Consider the following 27519-nt stretch of genomic DNA (forward strand, 5'->3'; position numbering starts at 1 on the left):
CCTCAACACCAGCGGCTCATGTTGGTGTGGGTCTGGCAGGAGTGGAGGGAGGTCAGGCGGTGCAGAATGCAGACTTTGCATTGGGCCAGTTCAGGTTTCTGCAGCGGCTGCTTCTCGTCCACGGCCGCTGGTCCTACCGCCGCATTTCCCTCTTCTTGCGCTATTTCCTGTTTAAGACCTGCAGTTTTGCCCTTGTGCATGTATGGTTTGGTTTCTTCAATGGCTTCAGTGCTCAGGTTAGACAAAAACAGATGTTAAATTATGCCAGTTAAAGCCTTATAGTCACGTCATGAAGTGAGGTTCAAAAAATTATGTTTCTCTCACAGTCTCTGTATGAAACATGGTTCATCGCTCTATACACGGTTTTCTACAGTGCACACCCAATTCTTTGCCTTGCCTTTTTTGAACAGGTGAGCTGGAGAGTTTATTTTAGACTAAAAGAAGATAAGTGTGAATGTCTAAACAATAAAAATCACCTCTTTCTTTTTTAGGATGTCAGCGCAGAAAAAAGCTTAAACTTTCCCGAGTTGTACAAGTGTGGACAGAGACATGAGCTCCTGAGCCCTCTCAAGTTGTCCTTGTCACTCCTGCATGCTGTGTATGCATCGCTCGTTTTCGCCTTCATCCCGCTCGGCGTTTTCGACAACACGGTCTTTGACTACCAGACGATGGCGATCACGGTTTCCATGGCAGTTACGTTCACTGCCACGATTGAGGTCAGGATGTCTTATGGTTTTGTGTGTACAGGGGCAATGACAATAAAGGGCTATTCTATTCTTTTTTCATAGATGCAGTTGTCACAGTGAAACAGAAAGTGTAACATTTTTAACTGATTTATATTTATAATAACCACGGTTAAATGTTTTGTAGATAGTTAATTAAGTTTTTTGTGAATGTTATGTTAGGAAAACTTGATAATGTTTAAAAAATGTTTTATAATTAATTACCTATTCATCTATAGCCACTGTTGGAATACATATTTAATCATTTGAAAGCGATCATTAAAAGTGAAGGCCTTCCCACTGAAGGCAATCACTTTCTGGCAGACGATCACTTTTTGGCACCACGTAAAACCAGAGTCATAATAAACAATATATACACGGCGTTTTTTCCTCAATAGTTTCGTCACGTTTACTGTCTAAGGAGAGCGCTAGAAAGCACTCTCTGCTTATGACCAAAAAATTAAAAAAACTAAACAAAAAACAGCCCGTTTGTGTTGGTGGAAAAATGCACCATGTTGACCAATCAGAAAATGATATGGCAACATGGCATTTGGTTGTTTAGGAAGAGGGGGAAAGAGAGAGAGAGAGAGAGAGAGAGAGAGAGACTTTTAAAATGTGAGAGATTTGTGAGGTTTAGCATGTTTGGAGTGTGTAGTTAATGTGTTGTCTTGTGTATCTCCAAAAGTTGATCCTGTTCATCTGGACGTAGCATTTCAGTGGGAGAAACGTTTCATCACTCATCCAAGTGACGTCTTCAGTCTCAGCTGACTGCAGGTTTCTTATTCTGAATTCTGCAAATTCTCATGAGCATTGCATAATTATGATGAAGGAACTGACCTCCCAGCCCTTTGTTCCTTCAGTGGGCTGGTTTCAGTAATTATGCAAATGTATTCTTTATAAGATTGGGGAAACCTGCAGTCAGCTGAGACTGAAGAAGTCACTCGGATGAGTGACGAAACGTTTCTCCCACTGAAAACGCTATGTCCAGATGAACAGAATCAACTTTTGGAGTTTATTTACCTGGATGATTGAGCATGCATCAAGACGTTGTGTTGTGTAGTTAGCGTGTAGTGTTGTGAATAGTTTTGTGTCGAGTGTCAGAACAATGAGGCGACTGCTGTCTCCAGGTAGAAAACAGGAGGAGTGATACACCTCTCCTGCTGTCAGACCTGCAGGTATCAGGCTGAGATGTTCTCCACTATAGTGGACAGAAATTATTTTTTTGGAGTGGCACAAATAATTTGTGCGGCATTTTATTGAAGGTAAATGGTAAATGGCCTGTATTTATATAGCGCTTTACTAGTCCCTAAGGACCCCAAAGCGCTTTACATATCCAGTCATCCACCCATTCACACACACATTCACACACTGGTGATGGCAAGCTACATTGTAGCCACAGCCACCCTGGGGCGCACTGACAGAGGCGGTAGAGGTAGAACACCTGATTGTTCTGTAAATAGTTTGAAATGGTTTGAAAAAAAGGGTAAAAGGAAAATGGCTGCAAATAACTTTGTTGTTTGCAAAACTTGTGCATATGATTTTAAAATTGACAATTTATATTTGCATTTAAAGTTATAAAATATGATTCAATAAACATGTTTGTGGTTATTACAGTAACAAATGTAACTTTTTCTACTTGGATTTTATGTTTTTTTCTCTGATTTTAGATCAATTGTGTTAATATGGTATGTCAAAATGAAAACATGACTGTAAATTCAGGCATGTGAGGTTGTGCTGAAAAGGATGATACCAAACAAGGCAAAGTAAATCGTTTTTAAAGGTGAAATGTAGAGGTAAAAATGGCTAATTATACCCTGGACCCCAGAGAGTGAAACTTTTTTTTTTTAAGTAATGCAATAATTACTTTTCAAGTAATTAATTACTTTTAGAGTCTTGTAACTCAGTTACTAACTCAGTTACTTTTTTGAAGAATTAACTAGTAACTATAATTAATTACTTTTTCAAAGTAACTTGCCCAACACTGGTGATCTGAACGTAATTATTTTTATACCAGCTCTGATATAATACATAATATAATGCTCTAATTACTTTTTTCTAACACTGATCTAAATTGGAATGATCTAACCTTAGAAAACGTAATTATATAATTTCATTTTTATTTACAGTAATTGAACTATCTGCTGGTCCGTTATTTCGTATAGACTTACTATATGATTATATAAATGTTTACTATTCGGTCTCCTTTCTGACATAAACACTGTACTGTATATCCAGTTGGACTTTTATCCTTTAATGTGTTTCCACGTCTCAGATTATTCTGCTGACCAGACACTGGACCAAGTTCAACATAGCAACTGTAATTGTCTCCGTGGGGCTGTTCTTCATCTGTACCAGGATCACCCACAACCGCTTCCTTTTTGAGCAATCACCCAAGGACTATATATTTCTTGGTATTCAGCACAGGCCTATTATTATTTCTTTGTCACTCTTGTGAGATTTTTGCTTTAAGCTGTGACATAACATCCCATTGCTGGACTAAAAATCAAAAAAGAAAACACGCAATAACAAGGAGCTGATTTCAATTTGTCTTTAGAAAATTGTGGCTCTCTATCCATTTCTGCCTAAAGGTATAGTTGCTCTATGTTTGTCCTTTTATCAGGTGCATCTGATTACGCCTTCACTGATCCAGTTGTGTGGCTCACAGCTCTGCTTGTTGCCTGGACAGCTGTTTTGCCCTCAGTGACTGCTCACGCCCTCAGTGTCATCCTCAACGTCCACGACAAACACAAGGTGATCTTTTTGTGCATGGGAGAGTATGAACAAAAGATCTACTTGTGTATCTTTTTGAAAAGGAATACTTCTCAAAAGGAAAAGCTAAAAATGTCAATTGTATGTCCATTTAGGTTTCGAGTCACTGAATGTCATGCTCCATATCTCACAGGTTGCTCAGTTTATGCCATCTCTCTGTCAAACGAGAGAAGGTGTAAAAAGGGCCATAAAAACTGAGAAAAACTGTAGACTCATAAACAGCAGCTCTTGACAGGAAACACACAGAAACTTTGTCCTCACAGTTAACAATCACAGTGCATACCACGCCAAACAACCTGCAGCAGCTCGTAAAAACTCCACCAATCTCAAGTTATTCTTTCTCTATTATTATCTGATCGTTTTCTAGTCATGTGCTGCAGTTAATTGTGAGCTTATTTTCAAAGAACCGGCAGACTCAGATGCAGTACACTAGACCAGAGAGCGAAGTTCAAAGAATTACTGAATAATGCAGCAGTTGCAGCGATGATCAGAAAATCATCAGAGACGGGATTCAACAAAGGCTGCATGGAGCACGAGGGGATCCTCAGACCACAGAGGTTGACAGAGAGTCTGTTGAGAAGTGGGTTGGCAAAGGGGTTGTAAGTACAGCATGCTGATTAGCCGATGCACCCAAGGTGTGCCGCCTGAGGAAAAAGACAGGAACTGGACAACACAGAGACACAGATACACCTTACCTACAGGTTCTGTGCTGGTGCCCAAGTCCAAAGCAGAGGTGAGAGAGCGTGAGAGACAGAGGAGGGAAAAGAGGACCAGAGAAAAGGAGCTTTGATAAGAAGACACTGGAGACGGAAAGGAGATCATGCTTGCAGTTGTGGCTGCTGCTGACATGCCCAGCCATCATCTCCGGTTCAGTTTACTGAGTTTCTTGTTAGTCTTGGGTTAAAAGAAACAAAAAACACCCCCAAAAACCTTATATAAAGTAAACGGTCGCTGATATGTTTCTCCCCTTCTGTGACCCAGGTCCACAGTGTATCCCATCAGTCAGTGGAACTGAGGTCTCGTTTCAGAAGGGGGACGCCTCTCCGCCGTTCCTCTTATGCCGTCTCTCAGGGAGCTGGGTCCGGACGCCACATCACCTCAGCGACACACATGAGAAAGTGACTGCAAGTCATAACCGTGCTGTCTCAAAGGCGAAAAACGACTGACTGTGTGAAACATACGTAATGGAGAGCTGCATTAAAAGTTTTTGTAACAGATAACATCTATCGTCTGCTCCTGCAGCAAACTTTTCTGTGTCTTTCAGTGTTTCGCGTATGGTTCTGTGGGCAGTTCTGTTACACTATTGTACAGATACTATTTTGAAATGAAGTTAATGATATAATGTACAAAATATATTATGCGTCATAAATCTTGTTTATTATCTTCGCATTGGCACTTTGGATCTGTTCAAACAGAGGTAAAAATCAAATCTCCATCTGCTGAGGTTACAGCGGATTTCCTTTGAGGATCGAACCAAACACAATAAACTGACAGCGTAGCCTTGTTTTACAATTGTTTTATTTGTTAATTTATTTCAAAACACGCAATTTACCCATATTATCCTTTTAAGTTTTTATTTTTCTGTAACAGTTATTACTCAGATTATTCTCCTTCTCAAAAGTCTCAACTAGAATGAAACTAAAAGTCCTCCACAGGCTCTCCGGCTTCTGCAGTGGGAGGAGGGGAAAAAAGGCTTTCTGAATAGACGTGAGTGGGTTTGTCCCTCGTTTATGTGGGTGCGGAGATGTGTGACGGGTTTACGCTGGGGTATGTGCACGTACACGTGTGTTCGTGTGTGTGTTTAAGTGCAATAAGTGGAATGTCCACACGGCCGGGAAATCACAGGACCCGTAGAGCTGAACATTGTCTTCTAGGTTTGGCAGCCAGATTGTCATACCTCTGATTTCATCTTTGGTTTCAGCAAACACTCTCAAAAGGCAGACTCACCCTCTCCAGCATGTGCCTGTGTCTGTTTGTGTGTCTGTCTGTCTGTCCGAGTGCAATATAAGCCACCATCTCCAGACGACTTTGTAAACTTAAGTAGGTACAATGAAAGTGTCTTTGCATTGATTGTGGCCCTTCCTTGGCGCTGGGGACAAAGACAGTCGAACATTGTAGAACGATGGAGCCATGAGTGTGGTGGATCGGCTTGCAAACATCAGCATGGACTCCATTTTGATGTCAGTGGCAGTTTGGGGCGTTCGTGTAAAGTTAAGTGATCTCAGCGTGGTGAAACATGGGATGCTGTAGTGCTCTTGTGTCCCCAGCCACTCTCACCATAACCTGAGTGACTGGGGTTACTCCGCCCACACTGGGCTCATGGGATTGGTTAATTGGGCGAGTAAATGGCTGTGAAGGTCGAAATGAGTGGGAGCGTTTAAATGTCGCGGATGGATGGGAGAGGGGGTTGAGGGTTACACTCTGACCCAGCAGCAACAATTAGGATTGGGGGGATCAGGTGTTTGCATAGTTCTCTGTGCAAAAGCCACCAACCGGAGCCATTTTTTAATTCCTCGCGGCTGGTTACATCGTCATTACATTAGCAGGACATTGTGGTGGGTGATGGGAAACATGGTCTTTGCACCACAGCTCTTTTTTTGCACTGCTGCGTCGGACTACAATGGTGGCGGGGAACTGGTCATGCGATCGTCGGTTCGAGGGGTTTGAGCTGTGAGATCTGGTCGAGATGGGACGAAGGATGAACGAGTGAGTGGGGCTGGTGGGGCAGTCGTTTGGCAGTCGGGCACTACAGCATGTCACGATTCAGAGAGCCTCTTTTCCGCGTGATTTTGTTCTTCCGTCCTTCCCTTCCTCTGGCCTGCCCTCTCTCTACCTTTTTTCTTGTTTTGAAACTGATTGTCTTCTACCATCACAAAGACACTTGGTTCTGATTGATTAACAGGTAACAGAAGAGGGAGAGCACAGTGTGACTGGGGGTGTCTACATCAGTCCCACCGGCAACCTATTCAATCCCATAGAGAAATGACACGAATATGCTGTTTGACAGTAGATGCGGACGACACTTCAGGCGGGATGATCGGTTGCCACGTGGTACTGCGGTTGGTCGGTCAGTAAGAAATGGTTTCAGATTTTTGCATGACAAATATTGCAACCCATAGCAAAGGAACAGAAAATAGAAATAGTCTTCCACATTGGTACAAATGAACACATATACATTGTACACAGACCGAAGGAAAGCATGTAGACAGACGTACAGGTATCGGAAGGCCGCTCAGGTCTGAGTGTGTCCCTGTGATTAACTCCAAGTAAACAGCCCGTCTTTGGAAAAGCAAGACACACGTTTCAGGACCCGAGTGAGGACCGCAAGCTGAGGAATGAAGATTGAATGCGATTGATTGGGAGGAGAGGAGTTTGACCTCCCCCAGCACACACTGCCCCCTACTGTTTGGATTTATATACATCAAAGAAACATTGGGGAAAGGGGAAGGGTTGCAACAACACATGCACACAACCAGTGAATCCAACAGTGACAGAAATTCTAAAACAAAGACCCCTCCAACGCCTAAAACCCAAATCCTCCCACCCTGTTTTGTTTATTTTTGATAACCAAACTATTACCCCCACCCTTCTCCCCCCACACCCGAGTCTTTCCATCCTCCTCCTCTCCCCACAAAATCACAGGTCATTCCTGTTGGTTTCTATACAGTTATACAATATCCATGCACAAAAGAAAAAAAAAAAGTGCACCTTCTTTTCAACAGGAGGTGCTGGTCTTTAATATTCTAAGAACATCAGGAGCACTTGAACACACCCAGGAACCTTCAGAAGTAACTGTGAAACTGTTTTTTTTTTTTTCTTTTTGTTTTTTCAGAGAAAAGACAACTGAAAGGCAGAAGAAAGCTAACAATGGATATAAGGTTATTCCTCCTTTGGTTTAACATCAAATTTTTGGTTTATAATTCAACCCAAATCACATTTTTTGTCATTTCTTTCTCTCTTTCTTTCTTTTTTTTTTGTTGTTTCTTTGAATGTAGGCGTCTGTGAGAGCGCTTTGAACTAAACATCTGAAGCGAGCAGCTCTCGCTCGTCTCCCTCTATTCTCGCCTTCTCTTCTGTCTCTTCTTTTCTCGCGTGACCCTCCACAGAAACATTCACAATGTCTTTTCCTTTATGAAAACAGTAAGTACATGCCGTAGCAAAAAACAAACGAGAGAACGTACAAGAAAAATAAGCAAACGAATAAAAGGAATTTAACAGTATAAAGCTTCAAGTCACAAGTTCCAAAACTAACTATCATAGTATCATACTTTCATAATCATTGTTATCATTAGCAGTATTATTTTCAGTTTAAATTACATAAAGTTTACATGAAAGGTTTTTGAGGTATTTCAGAATTAATTGTCAACACACGCCTACCAAGTCCTAGCACTAGCCAGGGGGAAAGTTGACTGGACAGACAAGGTGGAGGGAGGGAGGAGAGAGTGTGTGTCTATAAACTGTCAGCGAGTCTTCCACACTTTTTCCAGTGCAGCCTCTGTGCTTGCACGCAGTGGGGAGAAAGAAAGCCGTTTGGCATTTAAGATTTTATAACAACAGCCCTCTGGGTGCTTACAGCCGCCGCCTCTTTACCCTTCTCTTTCTCTGTTACACAAAAATATCTCTGATGTGAGGAAGGTAAAGCGGCCGAGAGCGTAAGCAGGCCGGGCGGAAAGCAAAAGAGAAACACGAAGGCTGAGAGCTAGCAGAAGATCGACGATACGGCAACGAAGACTCCGACAGATTAAGGAGTAACATATAATTTTGTTTCAAATAAATAGCGTATAGAAAATGTTTTATAGACTTTCTACATGATAAAGTGCTTGTATTCTAGTGTATCAAGATGGAAAGTCAATATGGGAGAAAATGCTGACACAGCCCCCACTCTGTGTCCCTCTCTTTGGCCCCCCTTTCTGTCCATCCAATTATGGGTGCATTGTCTGTGTGAGCACACGCTTGTAAGTGGGTATGCCTCTATATGCATGCATCTGTGTGTGTGTGTGGGTGTGTGGGTGTGTGTCCAGTGCAGTCCCACCCGTGGTTGAAGGGAAAAGGCACTCAACTCTGTCTGCAAGGCAGCCACCTCCTCCTATGTGGCACAATGCAGTCTGACTGCGCTGTTAGTAGGAACGTGTGTGTGCGCGTGTGTGTGTGCGTAATATCATCAGTGTGTTTGTAACAGTTTGGGGCAAAGAGGGGGGGCTCTCGTTTTTTTGGTTTGTGTCCCCCTAGGCAGTTTGTGACTGGTAGGCTGCAGTATCTTTGGTATTAGTGGCGGTTTCACAAACCACTCAGCTTAGTGAGGTAGCCACATTGGTTCTCACTACTACAAACGTCATTTTGTCAGTGTCATTCCTAAAGCTGAATCTAGCTATTTATCTATGCTCACTGAACTGTATACCACAAGTCAATTTAAGCTCATCATCCTTTGGCGACGTTAACTCACTGCTTACAGCAACGTGAAGTTAGTCAGTACCTCCTGATCAGCTCCTCTACAATGACCACCTCTTATCTAATCTGCACTGCTAATCTGACTACATTGTTGGAAATGCTACAGTTGCATCTTAAGACCACACAGATAACTACGGAGTCCCAAGCGTAAACGCCCCGCGCCACCACCACCCCACCCTCCAATAAAACATAGCGAGTCAGCCAGGACATTTGGAGGTCATGTTTTGTCCCTCTTAATTTTACCCCATCCTCAGGGCTCAGCTTTAAAGGGGCGGGGGGGCTGAGAGTACCACAGTTCCGACACGAAATGCCAAAGGAGAGAAAGTGTCTGTCATTTATTCTTCTCTTCAGCAGCTCCCTGTTTCTCTTGTCTTTTCTCTTTCTTGTGGTAAATGTCCTGCAGGTCTATATTCACACCGAATGCAAAAAAGAAAAAGAAACAAAACCACGTCCTTCGTTGGCCTCAGTCCTTGCATCCTTCTTTTTTTTTTCCTTTTAAAAAGTCCTTCCTTTTTTTGTTTTTGATTTATCAACAAGGTGCCTTACTTATGCACAACAGAGCACAATAGTAACAAGAAATAGAAACTTTGTGTCTATGGTACTAATTAAATACCCGCATCAATATAGAGAGGAAGGGGGCGAGGGGTTGGAGGGGGAAATGGGGTTAGAGGGACAGAGGAGGTAGAGAACCAAAGATAGAATGAGAGATTTTCTTCTGCTTCAAAATGTGTCCAGTTATGCGTTGGAAACATTTTGTGTTGCACTGTATGTTTGGTGTCTTTCTCATTTGAGGTTTGGTTATTGTTTGCCTTTAAAATCAGATTCTTGTTTTTTTCTTTTCTTTTACTAAAAAAGTATAATTTCATTCAGTTAAAAGCTGATTGTTGGGCGCTATGGCACACACCGCCCATCACCTGCAGGGCGCACTGTAACCGTGTGTTAACCATCGCACCGTTTTCTCTGACTCGCATTAAGGCAGTAAGCATTGGCACTAATTGTTGTAGCATTTTAACAGCTGAGTGTGGTGTTTAGCTTTGGGCTAGCTACTGATAACCCTTGTGTGGGAATAACCAGGTTTGACAGAAATCACATCTGTTGAATTCTTTTTTTTTTCTGCAAGCAGATGAAATGAATGAATGGAAAATCAATGATTTCATAAAACCTCTGAAAACGAATCTAAATGAAACCTCCACTGCACCACTGATGTGTCTTACTTAGGATGCCTTTCTGTTACATTTTACTCTGTTGTACTTTCCCCCTCCTCTCTTTGTGTAATTTTCTTGTATTCCGTTTGGATTGCCCAAATAAATCCCTGCCTTTGCAAAATCCCTGCATTTTCAGCATTCAGGCTAACCATCCCCCTCCTCTGGCTTCACCAGTGCTGGTTGGATGAGGAACAACAATAGGATAATGGTTAGCTATTGATCTGCCTTCAAAGAGCTGCGAGGCCTGAATGTGTTGTGCCATGACTTCTCCTCAGCATCTAGTGGCTCTTCCCTCCCTCTTCTCCACTCTGAACCCCCCTTGCTCTGCTGGATGCAGGTCTCTGCTTTCAACAGCAGGGGGCACTGTTGCTCTGCCAGCGCAGGCAAGGCTGGCGAGGTGTGCTTGCTGCTGATGCTGCTAATGCTGCTGCTGCTGCTGCTGTAGTGAGGCCTTTGTGTCCCCATCTCCACTGGGTCTCATGTGCTCCTCTTACATTCTGCTTTTCCTATGCAGCTGTAATGTAGTTGGCTGGATGCCCGAGCGTGTTGTTGTCATCGTTCGGTTCTCAGTTATTGATTAGAGGAAAAGCTCCCAGCAGAACAAAGAGCATGTCCAGACATCTCACCCGCCTCTCCCGTTGGTCAGAGAAACGCAGACTCTGGGCTCAGGCTAAGAGTAACAACGACACGTCTCCCTGCAGGCCTCCCAACATCTGTGCAAAAAATATACGAGACCTGGGCCTGGAAGACCTGAGTATCTACTGGCGAGTGTCTTGAGTTTCACCTTCATGAGGGGGTCAAGGCCTCGCTCCCTCTCTGTCTGCATCGATTCATTTTTCAATTCATTAGTTTGCCGTATGATCAGGCCGAGCTGCTCTCTGAAATGGCTGGCCATCAGGGAATACCTTTGGCTGAGGAATGAAGGAGACTGCGGGAGGAGGAGGAGGAGGAGGGGGGAGGTAGAGGCAGAGAACTGGAAAGCCTTGTTGTTTTTTTCATGGGCTGCGTTGTTTTCTTCATGACGGCCTTGTGTGTGTGCAGGATGGGGCTCTGATAATAAGGCTATGTGCTGTTCTGTTTTCAGATTTATTGCCGTTCTTTTGCCCTTGTTGCTTCCGTGTGCCGGTGTGTGTGTGTGTGTGTGTGTGTGTGTGTGTGTGTGTGTGTGGGAAACAGTGAGGAGGCAGACACAAAGGAGGTGAGTTAAGAGGAAAAAGCAGAATCAGTGGCTACTTGGGTGGTGAAGGAGGAGGCCAGCATCATGTAGATACCGCCCAACAGAAACGTCAAATCTTTGGTGTCGCTTTGCTTTGTCAGATGCCATAAAAAGTATTTTCTCTCAAAAAAGAAGGAAAAAAAAAAGACAAAATCAATGATTGTCCTTGTGTGTGAGAAATGCAGAGTGGACCTGACTTCACACTTCACCTTTTTAGATTATGCTTGTTTCAGGTGAGAGCTTGAAATTTTAACTGACGTAGAAGATGATTGCATGGCACAAAGGATTTTTATATCGTGTAGAGGACACCTTCAGGCGCTCCGGGCCAGGCAGGGCTGTTACAGACAGGCTTCGCAGGGAATTTCCAGCGTCGCCTGTTGTTCCGGCCTGGTTCCTCGGCCCGCCGAAGGCCCTCTCCTGCTTCTCTCAGGCCTTGGAGAAGGTGGTGGCAGAGGTGCCTGGCTGCCCGGGGCTGGTACCGTGGTCATCGTGCCAGCGGTCCACACAGCGGCGGCGAGCATTCATGAAGAAGTTGCTGACGGTGCTGAGCTCCAAGCCGAGCTGCTGGGAGATGGTGATCTGCATTTCCTTGGATGGACGCTTGTTCTCCTTGAAGATTGCGATGAGTGTGCGGCGCTGCAGGTCAGTGAAGACTAGACGCTGTTTCTTGGGCGCCGTGTTGCGGTCCTTGTGTTGCTCCTGTTCTTTGCGCTTGCAGGCTTGGTGTGGATGGTAGAGGTGGGAGGGATGGGAATGAGAGTGGGAGGCAAAGAGGAGAAAGAAAACACAACGCAAGGTAAATATACAAAAGTGATCATTTTCATGAACTGAGAGCTGGAGGTGGAGGGAAGTAAAGTGCGTAAATTATAATTACCCAGTACTTAAACACATAAAACTAGTTCATACACCAGTGGAGATGCTATGGCTCCATCTCTATTGCCATATTAAAGTTGATTTAAAGCTAATCCATGCCTCCTGCCCAGTGGGAATATTCCTTCCATCCTGCAGAGTGCAGACAGGGACCCAGCCTGCGGTGAGAGAGAGAGAGAGATTGGGGGGGGTGGGGGGCGCACTGGCTGTTGCCTGCTAGCTGGAGACACTGCTGTTTGATTCAATATTAATGCAGTTTGAGTCGCAATGGGGGACTGAGTGACTGTTGCACAAAAGTAAGCATTTTGTGTTTGAGTGTGCGTGTGTGGAAATGAAAGATAGAGGAGGGGCAAATGCAGGGAAAGAATAGGTTGGAGAGAGAAGAACAGAAAAGAAGCAGGAGTAAGACAAAGTGTATGTGTGTGTGTGTACGTGTGTGTGTGTGTGTGTGTGCGTGCGTGCATGCGCGAGTGTGTGCAAGAACTAAAGAGAGTAGCTGAGATGAAGAGGGAGGGGCTGCGAGTGAAGGAGAAAGCGAGATATTGACCGACTTTGCTGTAGGAATTGGGGGGTTCTCTGTAGGGACTGAGGTCAGAATCCCCCCCCTAGCAGGTCTACAGTCTGCTACTTCAAACAGAGCCCACTGGAGCCCACTCTATTGAGCTCTGAGAGGGTATTTATAACCCCCCCCCCCCCCCCCCCCCCCCCCCCCGCACACCCACACCCCTCCCAAACACAAACACTGGAGAGGTGCTTGCTCTGACTGCTATGAGCCCCTTCCCATACACAGAGCAATTTTCAAAAGAAAACACGCTGAGTGTACTCTTCTACGTTTGGGAGGGTGTCCGAGGGGGTGATGGGGTTGCGTGCAGCAAACGCAGAAATTAATAGTTAATGGAATGTAGGTAAGTGTGTTGTAAGTATTTGTAGGAGACGGGTGGAAAGCAGCAGACAGGTGGAAGGTAAAAGGGAGAAATGGCGCCCAGAGATGGTGTAGGAGGAGTGTGCGTATGTGTGTGTGAGGTTAAGGCACCACCTCTGCGGCCACATGTTCCCCTGCTGACTGAGGATCGAATCCTGCCAGAACGCACTGTGTGTCCCTCTCAGCTTCCCTACTGTCTCAATAAAACGGGAGCAAATTGGAGAGAGAAAGCGAGCGGGAAAGATGCCATCCCTATGGGGTCTCCACCTGCTGCCGCTGGTATTGTCTGATACTTTCATACTCGCCTTCAGTAATGTCTCACTCTCACGCTGTGTGTGTGTGTGTCTTGATGCATTTAAGGACAGATTTCTTTTTTTATATTCTCCTTGTGTATGTGTGTGTGTGTGTGTGTGTGAGGAGGCTGTGATTATGCTGAAGTGGCTGGAGCCAAGCAGTGGCGCTGTGTGTCTAATTACAGTGGAGCAGAGCCCATTGATCAGCCATTGCAGTCCAATCTGTTTACTACAGATGTCTAACCTGCACACTTGCGCATCCATCATATTCATATTTCACATCAACACTGCTGCTATATATATCAGGCAAACATGCTAATATGCCACATACAAATTTGTCCATGCTTGTACGAACAGCGAGCGTATCATCATGTATAATACTTTGATTTATTAAAGGCTTAAGAGTAGTAATGATGGTGAGAAAAGGGAGGAGGAGGAGGATGCCATTTCTTTAGTGTCTGAAATTATTCACAGTAAGAAAAAAGTAGGACACTAAAGAATCAGAAAGACTGCAACGAGAAGGCATATTCTTACTAAGATTACATCATCATGTATTTATTGTATTTCTCTTTCTTGAAGATACTCTAAAAATGCCAAAGTAAGTCCCACCTGGTAGTTCCAGGGATAAATATTGACAGGCTAGCTTATATCCTGGATTTCTTTCTCTCCTAAACCGATAAAAGTTCATATTTAAGATGTTTTCTTTTTCCCAATAAATGGAGCTGCTTACTTCATTCTAATGTATATAAACAGCTCATCATTTGTGTCTTCCTTTATAAAGAAACTCTGCTGAGAATTACTCTTTCAGTCACGTCAGAGTTTGAACATCAAGGCTCCAGCGATAAAGCTTAAGTGCTCAAACATTTCCAGGTGTGATGAAATCTCTATTTATTCTATACTCGACAACTTGTACTGGATCATCACGGCCATCGGGGAGAAGCGTACAGCCCATCAGAGACATGCCAGACAGTATGGATTAAACGTGTGTGCAAGAGGATTCGTTTCCCAGCAGGACAATGAGCCTAACATGTATCTAAGCTCCACCAGGCTTTTTTGAAGTCCAGGGAGGAGGAGTAGAGCAGTGCTGACATGTGTGACATGTCTGCTCCTATTCGAAACACAGAACCTCTGGAATGGTCGTGAAGAGTGCTGAGTTAATCATTTTTTTTCTATAAAAGCTAAAAATACTAAATAACATTCAGCTTCATTTAAAATAGTTTTTTCAAGCTGCATTTTTAAATACACTTCTCAATATACATGTGTTTATTAATGTAGCTCCTCGTTACACATGGGCATGGACTGCGTCTCATACAAGAGTATTTTTGTTATGGATTTTGCTGCTTTTAGTACAACTTCTTCTATTTTTATCAATATAGATTTATTACTGTCTTTGTGTTAATAATAATAATAATAATAATAATAATAAATATATATTACAACACTCAGTTCTCCATTTACCAGCTGGAAGCTGTAAATGGTTGTAAATGGTTTACTTCCTCCTACTGTCTAACTTTATTCTTCTGTGGTTTGTCCAGACACACACACACACACACACACACACACACACACACACACAACCTCACACCAAAAATAGGACCCCTGTAAAAATCCCATCCAGCCAAATACAACAGCTTTAATGTTTTAAACGCTTTCAAAAATGTTTTCTCATTTATTTGTATTGCGATTTATCAAATCCCATCATATCTCAAAGAGTTCCTAATGGTTAAATGTTCTCTCCAATGCCTAAAAGGTAAGAAACACACATCCAAACGTTTTCGCCGTGAGTGCACCTGTGCGTGGGGAAGATGCAGAGTCAGCAGGACGAGTGTTTCTCTCTTAATGTGCCTCCACAGCAAGCTGACACAGTCCCGGACTCTCTCCACATCTTCTCCACCGGATAGTCACGTTCTGCCACCTCATCGACCGCTTGCTTTGCTCCGTTTCTGTCGGTAGGTGTCGCTCTCGTCGTGGCCCGGCTGCACGGGGCGCCATAGTGCGCTGCCTTTGCTACAGGCGCTGGATTTAGTAATCGATATCGATCGATCGGTGAGGAAGGGGGCCCTGATTACTGAACCAAGCTCGGCGTAGAAAAGAAAAAAAATCGATCATTGCAGCTTTTAGAGCTACAGTAGGCACCGAGCAGAGAGACGGACATAAACTCATGCACAAAGAGCAGCCGGACAGGAGCAGAAATCCTGATTTGGCGCTGGGTGTTTTCCGAGGTGCGCGTGATGCTGATAAAAAGAGAAATGAGATTTCTATTTCTCGCTTTGGAGCTGAGAGCAGGAGCTGACCTACTTTGGAAGAATCCCTCGAGCTCCTCGCTAACATAGAAAGATTGATTCTCACAGCCACGTTTGTCCCGCGTGCCGCTATTTTACACACGTACATCACATACAGGCTACACAGGTGTAATATCATAGTCCATGAATATGCGCACGCAGTAGAAGTCCAGTTAATCCTCATGAATGTCAACGAATGTCCCCGCAGACTGGCCCGTGCCTCCAGACATCTGGAATTCTTTAATAATGCCTTTATGCGCGGATGAAAACGGTATAAGTTAGACCCATTTCTTTTCCACTGATGACATTAATATTCTTTGCTTCACGACAAACCAAGCGAGGTTAAGAGAAAGGCCCTGGGTGTCCAATATCGATCGATAGATTCGTGAATAATTCGTGTGTGAAATTCACTTCGTCCAATTAATTATGCCTCGGAGGGGGGAGTGGGCCTGGAGAGGAGATTCATGAAGGGGGCTGGAGACGTGAGAGCGCACTGGGCAGGAAGCGGAGTGATGATCCAGCTTTCTGTGCTGCTGAAACCCGAGCAGGAAAAGGAGTAAATTATCATCACCCGCTTCAGCTGTGATTTCTGCGCCCGGCTGAATACTCACAGCTGTCTTCACGAGGCCTCCTCGATCCCTGCAGATGTGAGCTCATCTGGAGCATTAATCATTTATCGATCATCGCTGCCCTTCCTGCTCATAATGAGAAAGTCAAACCGCCTAATATTGTGCCTGTATGAAACCACGATTACACATCTGCATAAAGAAACAGCCCTGCTTGTTTTCTAAACTTCTCTGGTTGACCCTATTTGTGATCCCTGGAAAGGAGACGAGGTCAACAGCGTATGCTGATTTAATTAATTTACCAATAAACATGTTTACGGGTTACGGTTGGGTGCCTTTATATGTATGCACACACACGCACATACAAACACACACACACACAGTGCCTCCCCTTTATTGTTGGAATGCAGTGCTGTCCTCACTAATAATCTATGCAGGCTGCTTGTAGCTGTACTCTTCTTCACATGGAGCATGCGTGATTGGGCAGTTTGGCGTTAAAGCTTCGGCCTGTTTATTAAGTGACGTCTCTGCTGTTTTGCATGGGCTATTGCTCTAAAGATTGATAGCAGTGTGCATATATATCCACACGGCCCTCTCTGCAGACTGTGGCATTCGGTTGCAGGGAAGTGCCAAGCTCTCACTCTCTCTCTCTCTCTTTCTCTCTCGCCAGGCCAAAACACTTCCTGCTCAATACTCCTTAATGTAATGAGTGAGAATTGGTGTTAATATACTGATAAAGCGGCACAATTTGTTTGTTTGCCTTCTCCTGCGACTCAGCTGCGAGGCATTTCTGTTCCAGCCCTTCAATAACACTCAACCTGAACTCAGTTACACCTTCGCCCACATCCCACCTTCAAGTCCGCGAGACTCTCTGCTGCCTGAAACGTTTGGAGCTAGCCTTTACCTTTAGATTTGCTGTATTAGCTCTCACAACACTCTCATGCATGCACTGGAATTTGGATGTTAATTAGAGGATTTTTTTAAAAAGACATTTTTTAAAGATCCGTGTCAGCCTGAGATGCTCGAAAAGCTCTTTCGGTGCTGTTTTCATCCCAGCTCGTTATTAGTGAACCCAAGAAACTGCGCAGCGCTAAGAACATTCAATAATGAGCCGAGGCTGATGGCTGTGATCATCACGCTTCTTATGAGGTTTTGGATAATTAAAAGCACTCAGCCATTTAAGCGCTGGACCGAGAGCACGGAGCTGAAATTTACCCCGCATTACTTTTTTTTTTTTTGTTTAATAGCAGCCCTGTTCTGCACGCGCCATTTATTGTTATGAGTGGGTCCATTGTTAGAGTGATAATCTTATCTGTGATTATCATCGATTTCAGTGATAATTGCTTGAGTTATGTGTGATAGCTGTAATCATGATTCTTTTTTATTATTACTGTGAATGTACAGACAGGTGGGCATAGGGATGCTTTCCCACAAACAACAGGTGGGAGTCTATTTTTTTTTTTCTTTAAAAAAATTAATATTTTTGGAGGTTTTTCGGTTAAATTTTGCTTTTACTGAATTCTGTTAAATTAGCTTTCATATTTATGTTAAATCTTGTTAAATAGTCGAAATGATAAACTATTTAATTTCTTTAATTTTTTACATAATTGTACCCCAGCAGCAAATTATTCTCATAAAACGAATCAGCATTTAATTAATTAAATAACCATGTAGTTTAATATGAATCCATCACGATCATTTACTGTAAATCAGATGTGGGGTGAAAATAATAAAAGAATATTGACCGACTTTGTTTTCTGTTCGAATCCCACACCATTATTTGAAACTTTTAAATCTCGCGGGACTAGCAGGATCTGCGGACTTTAATTACCTTATTTTTATATTTGCACTCCTGAGTGGATGTGTGCACATTTGTGCGCCATTTGAGGGTTTCATATACTTAATTTCTCAGAAACAAAATATCTTCAAATGTCAGCTGGCCGCCGAGCTGTCACTTCTCTGCTAATTTTTTATTTGTCGCAGGAGAATCATCACACTGATCTGCAGTCGGATGATACTGTTTACTCTCCACGGGGACGCAGACAGGTTTTCAATATGCAGGATTTTCCAGATTCAGTTCAATACCCTCCTCACTCAATCATGCGAAGAGAGAGTCAACACAAATATGTCCAGCCCTTATTTCCCAGCCCGTTATTGCGCCCATGTAATTGCATTTATCTGATTTATTCTCTCCAATGCAAGACAAAGGATATTAAAATGGAGAAAATATATTATATAATAAAATAAGGCGATGTGTCTTTATCTGTTACAAAATGCACATTTTGAATGTAATGTTTAATTTTATATTATGTAGTCCTTTTAACACTGATGTAGGGCTTGAGTTTTACTTTAAAAAGTGTGGAAATTATGTTTAGGTTTTTATTTTTGTACAGTAAGATATAAAATATATTTTATTTAACTGGTTTTCTATTTTTGTGTGCAAAGTTTTTGATCAGCAAACAGCAGCAATTATTATTGAACGGTAGTTCAATAATAATACCAGTAGCAGTGATAAAAATTGTAGTAATAATATTAATAAAAATAATAATAATGATGATAATAATAATTTTGTTTTGATACATAAGGATATTCTATAATAATCTCTCACACACGCCTCAAAGTCAGAAATTCTGAAGAACGGAAATGCAGCGTCAGCGCATTCACGTCCCTCACCAAAGCAACAAATTAACCAAATTATTAATTTTAGCTTAAACCCGAAGGCAGTTCGTTATATTTAATAACATGTAACACAAAGGCTGCAAAGGCTGACATCGATTCATTCATCAATTGATTTCACAGTCGTTTTGTTCCTTTGTTGATCTGTGTGGGGTTGCCCAACCGGAGTTTCGGGTTGCATCTGTGGGTACGATAAGCGGTGTTCCTGTGTGTGTGTGTGTGTGTGTGTGTGTGTGTGTGTGTGTGTGTGTGTGTGTGTGTGTGTGTGTGTGTGTGTGTGTGTGTGTGTGTGTGTTGCGGTTTGGTTGTGATCGACCCCAGGAAGACTTAAGGCTCCGTACATACGAACCATCTGCAGGCTTCTTTCTTTCTTCCCAGATATGATTTTTACCTATTTTTTTATTTTTATTTATTTTATTTTTTTACATCCAAAACATTGTTTACAAACTGTTTTACAGTGTGAGCTAAATGTCAGTTAAATCATTTAATCTTCTTTTGTGTCTGTCAAATATTTTCCCCCCTTGGCGAGAGAAACAAATTTACAAAAGATGAATTTTTGCGATTATTTCTTATTTGTGTTTTTCACTCAAATTCATAATCTGTCTTTCTATCTTATGGATCTCCTTTAATGCGATGCTACATTACTTATTTATTTTATTATTATTATTTAAAGTCTTACAATGATCAAATGGATATCCGACCTTTTCGTCTTTAATTGCGCGGACAGTGTCCTTGCCTTCTGTTCTTATCCTGCGCATTAAACGAGCCATTATCGGGCCTTTAATAACCGATGGCCTGTCAGAGCGCCAGATAAGAGGGGAGTGTGCGGAATCGCTGCTGCTTCGACGCCGCTGGACACTGATTTATAACTAGCGGTGGTTTTGGTTACTCAAATCCCCAATCACCCCTGAAAAAGTAATCTGTTACTTATTTCCTGAAGTATCAGAGACATTTGGAAAATAGCACAGCGAATCACTGCCTGGAATAAATCAGGGCTGATGACGAACTTGAACAGATCACGATAAAATTAACAATTTGGAGCGAGTGAAAAGACGCCTGGCAGAAATGTCGGCACTGTGCACGCGCACAGGAGCTAGCAGAGCATGTGTTGTTTTTTTTCGGGGGCACCCCGGCGTTACATAACTCCGATCAACATTTTAATTGCTAACCAGCTGCTCTTTGGAGTCCTCACTTACTGATGCTCTTATGCAAACCACCACAGCCTGCAGACAAAGGCCCGCGGTGTCATTATAAAAGGTGTTGTTATAATAACACCTGTCATAACGACATTATAACGGCGATATTGTCCGTTATCAGGCCTCAGCTCCACTGACGATTTGCTCATTTCACATTTAAAATCCTTTTGTGCACCTATTGAACTCCAAAGCGCGTGCACGAACAGCAAGATTAAATTAGGATTATCTTTGCTTTGGACCTTTTGTGTTTTTACTTGGAAAGAAGGGGACGCGCGCGGTGCCATTAACCCTCTGATGCGATCCGCGTGCATGCCGTTGACTCTGCCAGCAATTTGATTTAAAGGTCATTCTCTCCTATCGATCCGGTTTGGAGAGGGGGCGACTGAGCAGCGTAGGAATTGATCATCTAAAATAGAAGAGACGGTATTGGAGACTGTACGGAGCGCTGCTGCATTTATAATTGCTAACCACGCACCCCGTGTGAATTGGAACGTGCGCGCGCTGTGAGAGGAACGGGTGAAGACGTGGGAGAGACGACGCGGGCTCCGGCTTCAGTCAGGCTAATCTGATTTCTATTAAAATGACATTATTTTGAATAATAAGGTCGGCGTGGTCAGAGCCGGCTATGCGGGACGGCCAGTGTGGGTGGGATGTGTAATGAGCAAAAAGAGGTTAAACGACTGTGAACTGTGAGTCGTCTCTCGCTGCTAATCCCACCATAGCACAGCCTTAAAGGGAAGCCAAACTCTCAGACTTTCACTTGACAGCTCCGTAAGATTCGTCCTGTTATGTGTTATGAAAGGTGAGCTGTTAATGGGAGGGAAGGTGTTGCATGGCGGAGATGGAGGGGGTTGCATGGCCGCATGGCGCAGCTCCAGAGATGGGAAGGAGATGCCGGGGAATGGAAATCGATACAGATTCAGGGCTCACCAGATCGGCCTTAACAATTGGCGCAGACGCACTCTGCATCCCGATCACACATATACTGGAGAGAAGAAATGGAGGAGGCGACAATTGCGAGGTGCTGGTGGTAAAACACTATCCTGTGGGAATTAACGTATATGGTATTGCTTTGTGCTGTTTCGCAGTTCCAGCATGACTCCAGCGGTGCATTATTATAAGTCCTCATTTCACACTCGAACATCAGGATTCCTCTAAATGTGTTTGTTTAGGAGTCCAGCCAGCCTCTCCACACGAGGCTACAGATAATGTCATTTCATTTGGAATGAGCTTCACTGAACTCGGGATTTAAACAAAATAGCCTCGAGGTATAACCTCAAGAAAATGACTGTTGCCCTCCCACAAGGGGATTGAAAAGGCGATGCTTGTACACGCGTGTCTCAGTACTTACAGCACATGATGCTGTGCTTAACGAACAACGAAGCTCTGAAACCACAGCTGCACTGTTTACTCCCCTATCTTCCCCTCATACATCAATTATTAACGTACCAATCGATTATTTCGCAGGCCAGCATCAAGCCATCTTTTCATGTAAAAAAAATGCTGTTTGAGATTATCCCTCATCAATCACTTCTTAATGTTTCTACCAGTGAAACCCGTTATACTAGATTAAAAACTAAAAAAAAAAACACCTTTTAGGCATTTTTATTACGTCAGGATATTTCCGTGAAAATCTCAAAATAAAGATGACCTCCACTTTGTATCTGCAGCTGCTAAAAGAAGCTGGAGATGTGATTTAAATGGAAACCCCGATGGGCTCCGTGCTGGACTGGAAAGTAGGATGCGTGGTGGTGTGATTGACGCGATTGTGGATTGTAATATTGATCGTTGGGTGGAAGCTGTTGGATGAAATAATGGTGTTTAGAGGCCACAAGAACGGTATCAAGTATGTATTTGGAAAACTCCAGATCACCACCTTCGACTGTCCTCAAACCTGCGGTGGATATTTCAGCACTCTGGACAGCGCCAGAAACTGACCAGCAGGAAAACGCTTTGTAGACATAAACACAAAGCTTTAACCATCTTCTGTGTGCCACACACAAACCAACACACATCGATTTAATTTAAAGAAAAGCAACAATTTAATTAAAATATACAAAACACCCAGAATTCATTAGTTTGATATAAAAGCCTGAGTTTATCTCAAAATGATGAACCCCTAACCAAAATGAAGGCCGTGCGTTGTAAGGAATAGAAATGGGCTGGGGATCTTAATAAATACATATATTTACCCAGGAAAATGAATGGATTAGTGCAGAGAGGAAAGGGCGCAGAGTGACGCTGATGGGGGGGATGGTGGTGGATGAGCTGGAGTATAGCTCTAGGATTAGGCCTGTGTAAACTGCGTGTAGTCCATTGAAACATGAATAGAGGCCTCCCACCGTCATTTTCGACAATGTTTTTCCTCTGTGTCCTGTGGGTCTTGACCTCCACACCCTGGCACGTGCTCCGGCCATTTAGATGGAAATGAACCTACTGCGCTTTTTTTTTGAGAGAGAGAAAGGGGGGACCCTGGCATGCCATGGCACATTATCACTGGTAAATGGGAGGAAACGAAGCGGATATTCCTGGAAGGTAGGAATGTATTTTTTCTGATGATATTTCCCATGTTGTCCAACATCTGTTGGAAAAACGTGAACATTACCCGGGTGCACGAACCCCCAAAGAACAAACGAGGGATTATACACCGCATAAACAAACAGAACATGATAACAGGAAAGAAAAATATGTGCAGGAGCGTTTTTTAAACCAGCTGTCCCCTTTCCCAACCTTTTCCGGCTCCCGCCTTCCCCCTCCCTTCTGCTCCAGGGGAGAAACCAATGGGAGAGAGTGCTGAGGCTGGATAATTGATAGATGCACTGGCTATCCTTATCGATCAGGGCTGTATTGACTCGACCAAATACATTGAGATGGAGTGTGGAATTCAACACAGATGCAAAGACGAATTGTTTTCATCGTTAATGCGATCTTTAAATGCCCCCCAAACCTCACTCTGCCCGCGTCTTTCTTAAAGCTGCCCGCTTACACAACAGCCGTCTGCATAATATATGTTCAGAGTGTGGAAATGCCTTTTGTTTACGTGGCCTGTGTGTTACAGGTCTGCATATGAAGAACACAGTAAGTGGAGAAAGCATTAGGAGATGTTAAGCGTGAAGGACACACATCCCCCCTCCAAACGTGCCCACCTTTGCTCTGCTTTTCCTGTCGGCAGTGAATTGTCATGTGTGTGCGCGCGGACACTGGTATTTTCGCATTAGCTAAGCAGGGCAGCTGCATTGATTCGCGTGACTGTGATGAATTTGGAATAGTAATTTGAATTTATTGATTGATGTGGCCGAGCGAGTATGGCCCAGCCTCACTTTCAGCATCCAAACCCCCACCCGCCTCCCCCAACTCCCACTCCCAACCCACATGAAAGCCGAGGATAATTGTGATTTTAAATGCAATGAGTAAAATGTTGCTCCCTGCATTTACATACGAGTCATTTGTCATTTTAACCCACCTAGAGTGTCCTTGCTGATTGATTGCACAGTGAAGGCTTAAGAATCAGCTTTTTCCAAAAAGAAGTATTTATTAATTGTGTGCTGGGAATTTCGAATAAACTTCATTTATTCATTTAATGTTGATAACATTTGCACTTTCTGGAAAACTAAAATGTGGTAAAACACTGCAGCTCTTATTTTCGTTCACCACTGAGCACCTCTAGTCTGTCCCGGACCTGAGCACAAATATGCGGCAGCCGTGTGCTGCACAGGACTGTGCCACTCCAGCACGCTAGTTGAATTGAGGGTTTTATCCTGGTGCCGGGTGTGGAAGATATAAAACCCCACTGCCCAATTAGCTTTAACAGCAGTGGCACTTAAAGAGACAATTGTGGAGTGTTTAAATCTTTATTTACCAGAACCCCACTAAATACGCAAAGGAACAATTTACATGCCATTAAGTGCTTTTCAATAGGGCATTGACTGGAACTAAAATATGCCACTATATCTGCTTAATTGAACTGTTCACTGAAATACGACGCAGAAGCGCTGATTGACGTTTGGAAGAGCAGCGCGTCTAAACAAGGCCTTTACAGAAACATCAATGATGGGGAACCTTTCACTCACATCTTTGTATTAACTCCACCGTGGCGCTTGTTTTCATTTATATCCTATTAATCAGGTTGCAAGTGTTAAAGACTTTAAAGTGGGCAGAGATTTGGGTTCAAATCACAGCCTTTAATGTGACAATCTGTGCGCGATAAAAATCGAAACGATGGATCAAAGTGGCGAACCATTCAGAAAACCGAAATGCTGAGGCAGAGAAGGTCTGTGCCACATTTAGTATTTGTCCTGTTAAGCTGAGATCTCATATAACTTCACAAACCGCAATAAACAATTTCTCAGCACAATGACTAAATAGGCCTTAAATCAAATTAGTAGACAGAAATCCCAGAGAGAAGAGGGGACAACACAGACCAGAGAAAGACGCATCTGTTTGTGTCTTACAGATCGATCATTTATCACTGCGCTACTCTGAAAGGGGACGCCTGGTCCTGGAATATTGATCCATAGGAGGTCATGCTCCCCAGACTCTTTGGCCAGGCCTCAGACGATCCTTGTTTGTGACCACGCGCATATTTGACAAGGAGAGCGCCAAAGAATTAGATGAGGTTTGTTAAATAAATAAAACTGGGTGTTCGGGGCACAACGATATCAAAGTGTAGTGTTTACCTTTCAAGTAAGATTGAATCAATTTCACTTCTCGCTCTGAGTTCCTTTGTTTCGCCCCTTTCTGCGTGCGTGCGTGCGTGCGTGTGTGTGTGTGTGTGTATGTGTGTGTGTGTGTGTGTGTGTGTGTGTGTGTGTGTGTGTGTGAGAGAGAGAGAGGGGGGGGGGGGAGAAGAGTGAGACAGAGGAAGATGGATGCACGCATGCATACTGTACTCGTGCGTAAACGTGCGTAAAGCCAAAAGTGTCTGAGCAGACTCGGTTTGCTTTGGAGTCTGTCTGTTTATGACAGACAGCGCTTCTCTTTTGTTTATCACACAATGTATGTTTATACTACTGCGCATTGTAGCATCAATCAAAATATAGATCTCCCTCAACATTTAACACCTCAACTGTCATGATGAACTTTTACTCGATACAATCGACTAATAACTTCTACTAATGTCTATTTGAGCTGCTATTGACAGTCTCGCCACATTGACTTCTAATTGATCCCTCCACATCACTCAGGCTGTCTCCTCACTCACCTGCAAGCCTCAGCGCTGACATCCGCTGGAACTCGGGCTCCTGGAGCCACTTCCACATCCTCCTGAACGTCTCTCGGCCCGACTTGAGTTTACTCCAAGGTTTAGGATTCCGCAGCAGGTCAGACAGAGTTCCCTGGGACCGACACAAGATCCTCTGAGCAAAGATGGCCTGGGGGATGCTGTAGCGCTTGAGCTCTGCTGTTATTCGCTGTGCCACCTCCTTGGTGTTTATCTCTTCCACCTGCCCTGACCCAGCACCTTGCCCGCCTCCCACCACCGTCTGCCTGTCTCGGTCTGAGAGCATGGATCCGTTTGCCTGAGAGTGCGGATGGCTGTGATGGTGTATACCGTTCAAGGAGGTCATTAGCCCGCCCCCGTGACCCCCGAGACCGCGGGCCAAGTGCTCTTCACCCCTGGACAGCATGGCTGCGTGAGACTCGAACCCCCCCGTGGAGAGCATCTTGTCGTTGGAGAGGTGAGCTCCGGGACCGTAGGCGCTGAGAGTCTGCTGGGAGCTGTGCAAAGACCCGAGCCCGTTGGACAGGGGCGACAAGGGCTGCCCCATCCCGGACATATCTTTGGGGTAGTGGCCATAGAGGTTACTCATAGAGGCGAGGCTTCGGTCGTCTCTCATCAGGGTGAAGCTGCCGCTGACATTCCCAGCTGCAAGTCTCTGGTGTGCTGGATGGTGGTGAGCATGCGGGTGTGGATGGTGAAATTTCTCCGAGACCGTGGATATGGGGGGCAGGTGCTGTAGCGGCGTCAGCGTTGTGTAGGTGCTGCTCAGGCTCATCCCGGAGTCGCACGACATGGTCATAGCCGGATGCAGGGGGCCAGACAAAGCGTGGTCTGGGCGATAGTCCCCCGCTCCCTCCAGTATCGAGGCCATGCTGGACACCATGGCTGACCGCCCGTGCGACACCAAGTTCCGATGCGACGCCGACGACTGGCGCGCGTGCGGGGAGTTCATTAAGTCGCTGGTTTGATGGGAGTGAGATACACCGTGCAGATTTCCGATGTTTTCCATTGTCAGCTCCATCGTTGAAAGGATCTTTATTTCCACCCCTCGCGCCACTCTCTCGCTCTCCCTCTCTCTCCCTCTCCCTCTGTCGCTCTATCTCGCGCTCCTTTCCAATAAATTTGAAACGATTTCAAAGCCAAGCCATTGATTGGAGTTGCCTCTCCGCAGTCAATCCAGCATGGTTTTAAAGGATCGGGTCCCGGCCGCCAAACAAACCGCTGCTCGGTGCGTGAAGGTGTCTGCGCCTGCCTAGTTTCTCTCCGCTGAGCACCTTCTACTATACCCAAAGCGCTGCTCTGCTCGCTGTGTGTATATTGACGTGCCCGCGCTCCTGTTAAAATGAGACCGAGCCTGTGCGCAAGTGCGCGCCCCCGTGGCCTATCCTCGCACTCGCGAACCCTGTCTGGGGCCAATCTGACGTCACTGGCCCCCGTGTCAGGGCTCGCTCGCGTTGTAAAGCGTGGACCCTCAAATCCTCGAAAAGATTGCGTTAGACGCGTTAGATAAAAGACAGAATGCGCAACATTTACACTCAGATGGATAAGAAGGACCCGCTCCTTGTTTTGTCTGATAAAAGTGTTTGACAGGCGCCAGCAGCACATGTGATAGCTGTGTTGGAGGTTAAACATGACGCGTGTCACAACAGATCACGAGGGCAGGTAAAAAAGCACATCTGGAAGTGCAAGTCATGCCTAACAGTCTTGGTTTTTCCAACTGTAAATTAAGCATGCGCTATTTAGTACTACATATTCAAAGGATTGTGTTTATATAGACAATAAAATATTTAACAGTGTAATAAAACGTGTGAATTACAGCCTTAAGACCCGTGTCTGACCTTTGACACGTACTTTACAGCCACTTTCCTAAAGCACACATCTGAAATTTTTGCTTATACTCATAACTTTTTTAAAGAAAAGTTTTGGGGTTTTTTTTCCTCTAGCAAATGTTTCTGAATAAATTTGTCGAGCTTTATTTCATCATTGCCTCCAGGCTTTGACCCCTTTCGCTTCTTTGCTCCACGAATTCAGGCCACGAAAATCAAACTCTCACACAAATTCCGACATGATATCCCTTCAAAACTTCTGCGTAAAACTTGCTTGCTGCTCGCTGGTGTCAATCCAGTTCAGCAATCT

General features: G+C 44.1%; 2 protein-coding genes across 5 annotated transcripts in view; one reads left to right on the plus strand and one right to left on the minus strand.

Moving 5' to 3' along the window:
* atp8b3 (ATPase phospholipid transporting 8B3) overlaps positions 1-4986 on the plus strand; it is a 20267-nt gene extending 15281 nt beyond the window's left edge. For 3 of the 4 annotated variants that reach the window (XM_006790348.3, XM_035907535.2, XM_087836824.1), the window contains 6 exons: positions 13-236; positions 327-410; positions 492-716; positions 2995-3133; positions 3343-3473; positions 4473-4986. In XM_006790348.3, coding sequence (XP_006790411.2) covers positions 13-236; positions 327-410; positions 492-716; positions 2995-3133; positions 3343-3473; positions 4473-4613 — 944 coding nt within the window. In that variant the 3' untranslated portion in view covers positions 4614-4986. Of the gene's footprint in view, positions 1-12; positions 237-326; positions 411-491; positions 717-2994; positions 3134-3342; positions 3474-3895; positions 4450-4472 lie in introns of those variants that run through there. The other variant, XM_087836825.1, reaches the window with a different exon arrangement.
* On the minus strand, positions 4860-26677 carry onecut3a (one cut homeobox 3a). The gene is made up of 2 exons (XM_006790352.3): positions 25366-26677; positions 4860-12079 (listed from the first exon to the last, which is right to left on the minus strand). The coding sequence occupies exons 1-2, from the start codon at positions 26402-26404 to the stop codon at positions 11787-11789; spliced, it is 1332 nt and encodes a 443-aa protein (XP_006790415.1). The 5' UTR covers positions 26405-26677; the 3' UTR covers positions 4860-11786.
* Between the last annotated feature and the right edge of the window lie 842 nt (positions 26678-27519).

Source organism: Neolamprologus brichardi, chromosome 23, assembly GCF_056152115.1.
Source record: "Neolamprologus brichardi isolate AB-2024 chromosome 23, ASM5615211v1, whole genome shotgun sequence".
In the NCBI taxonomy this organism is placed as follows: Eukaryota; Metazoa; Chordata; class Actinopteri; order Cichliformes; family Cichlidae; genus Neolamprologus; species Neolamprologus brichardi.

Bases quoted from the DNA above. Each gene is read 5' to 3' on its own strand.
- onecut3a (XM_006790352.3), bottom strand. From the start codon at position 26,404: ATGGAGCTGACAATGGAAAACATCGGAAATCTGCACGGTGTATCTCAC. The intron at 12,080-25,365 runs GTGAGTGAGGAG...ATCCACACCAAG, and splicing joins GTCAGCGCTGAGGCTTGCAG to CCTGCAAGCGCAAAGAACAG.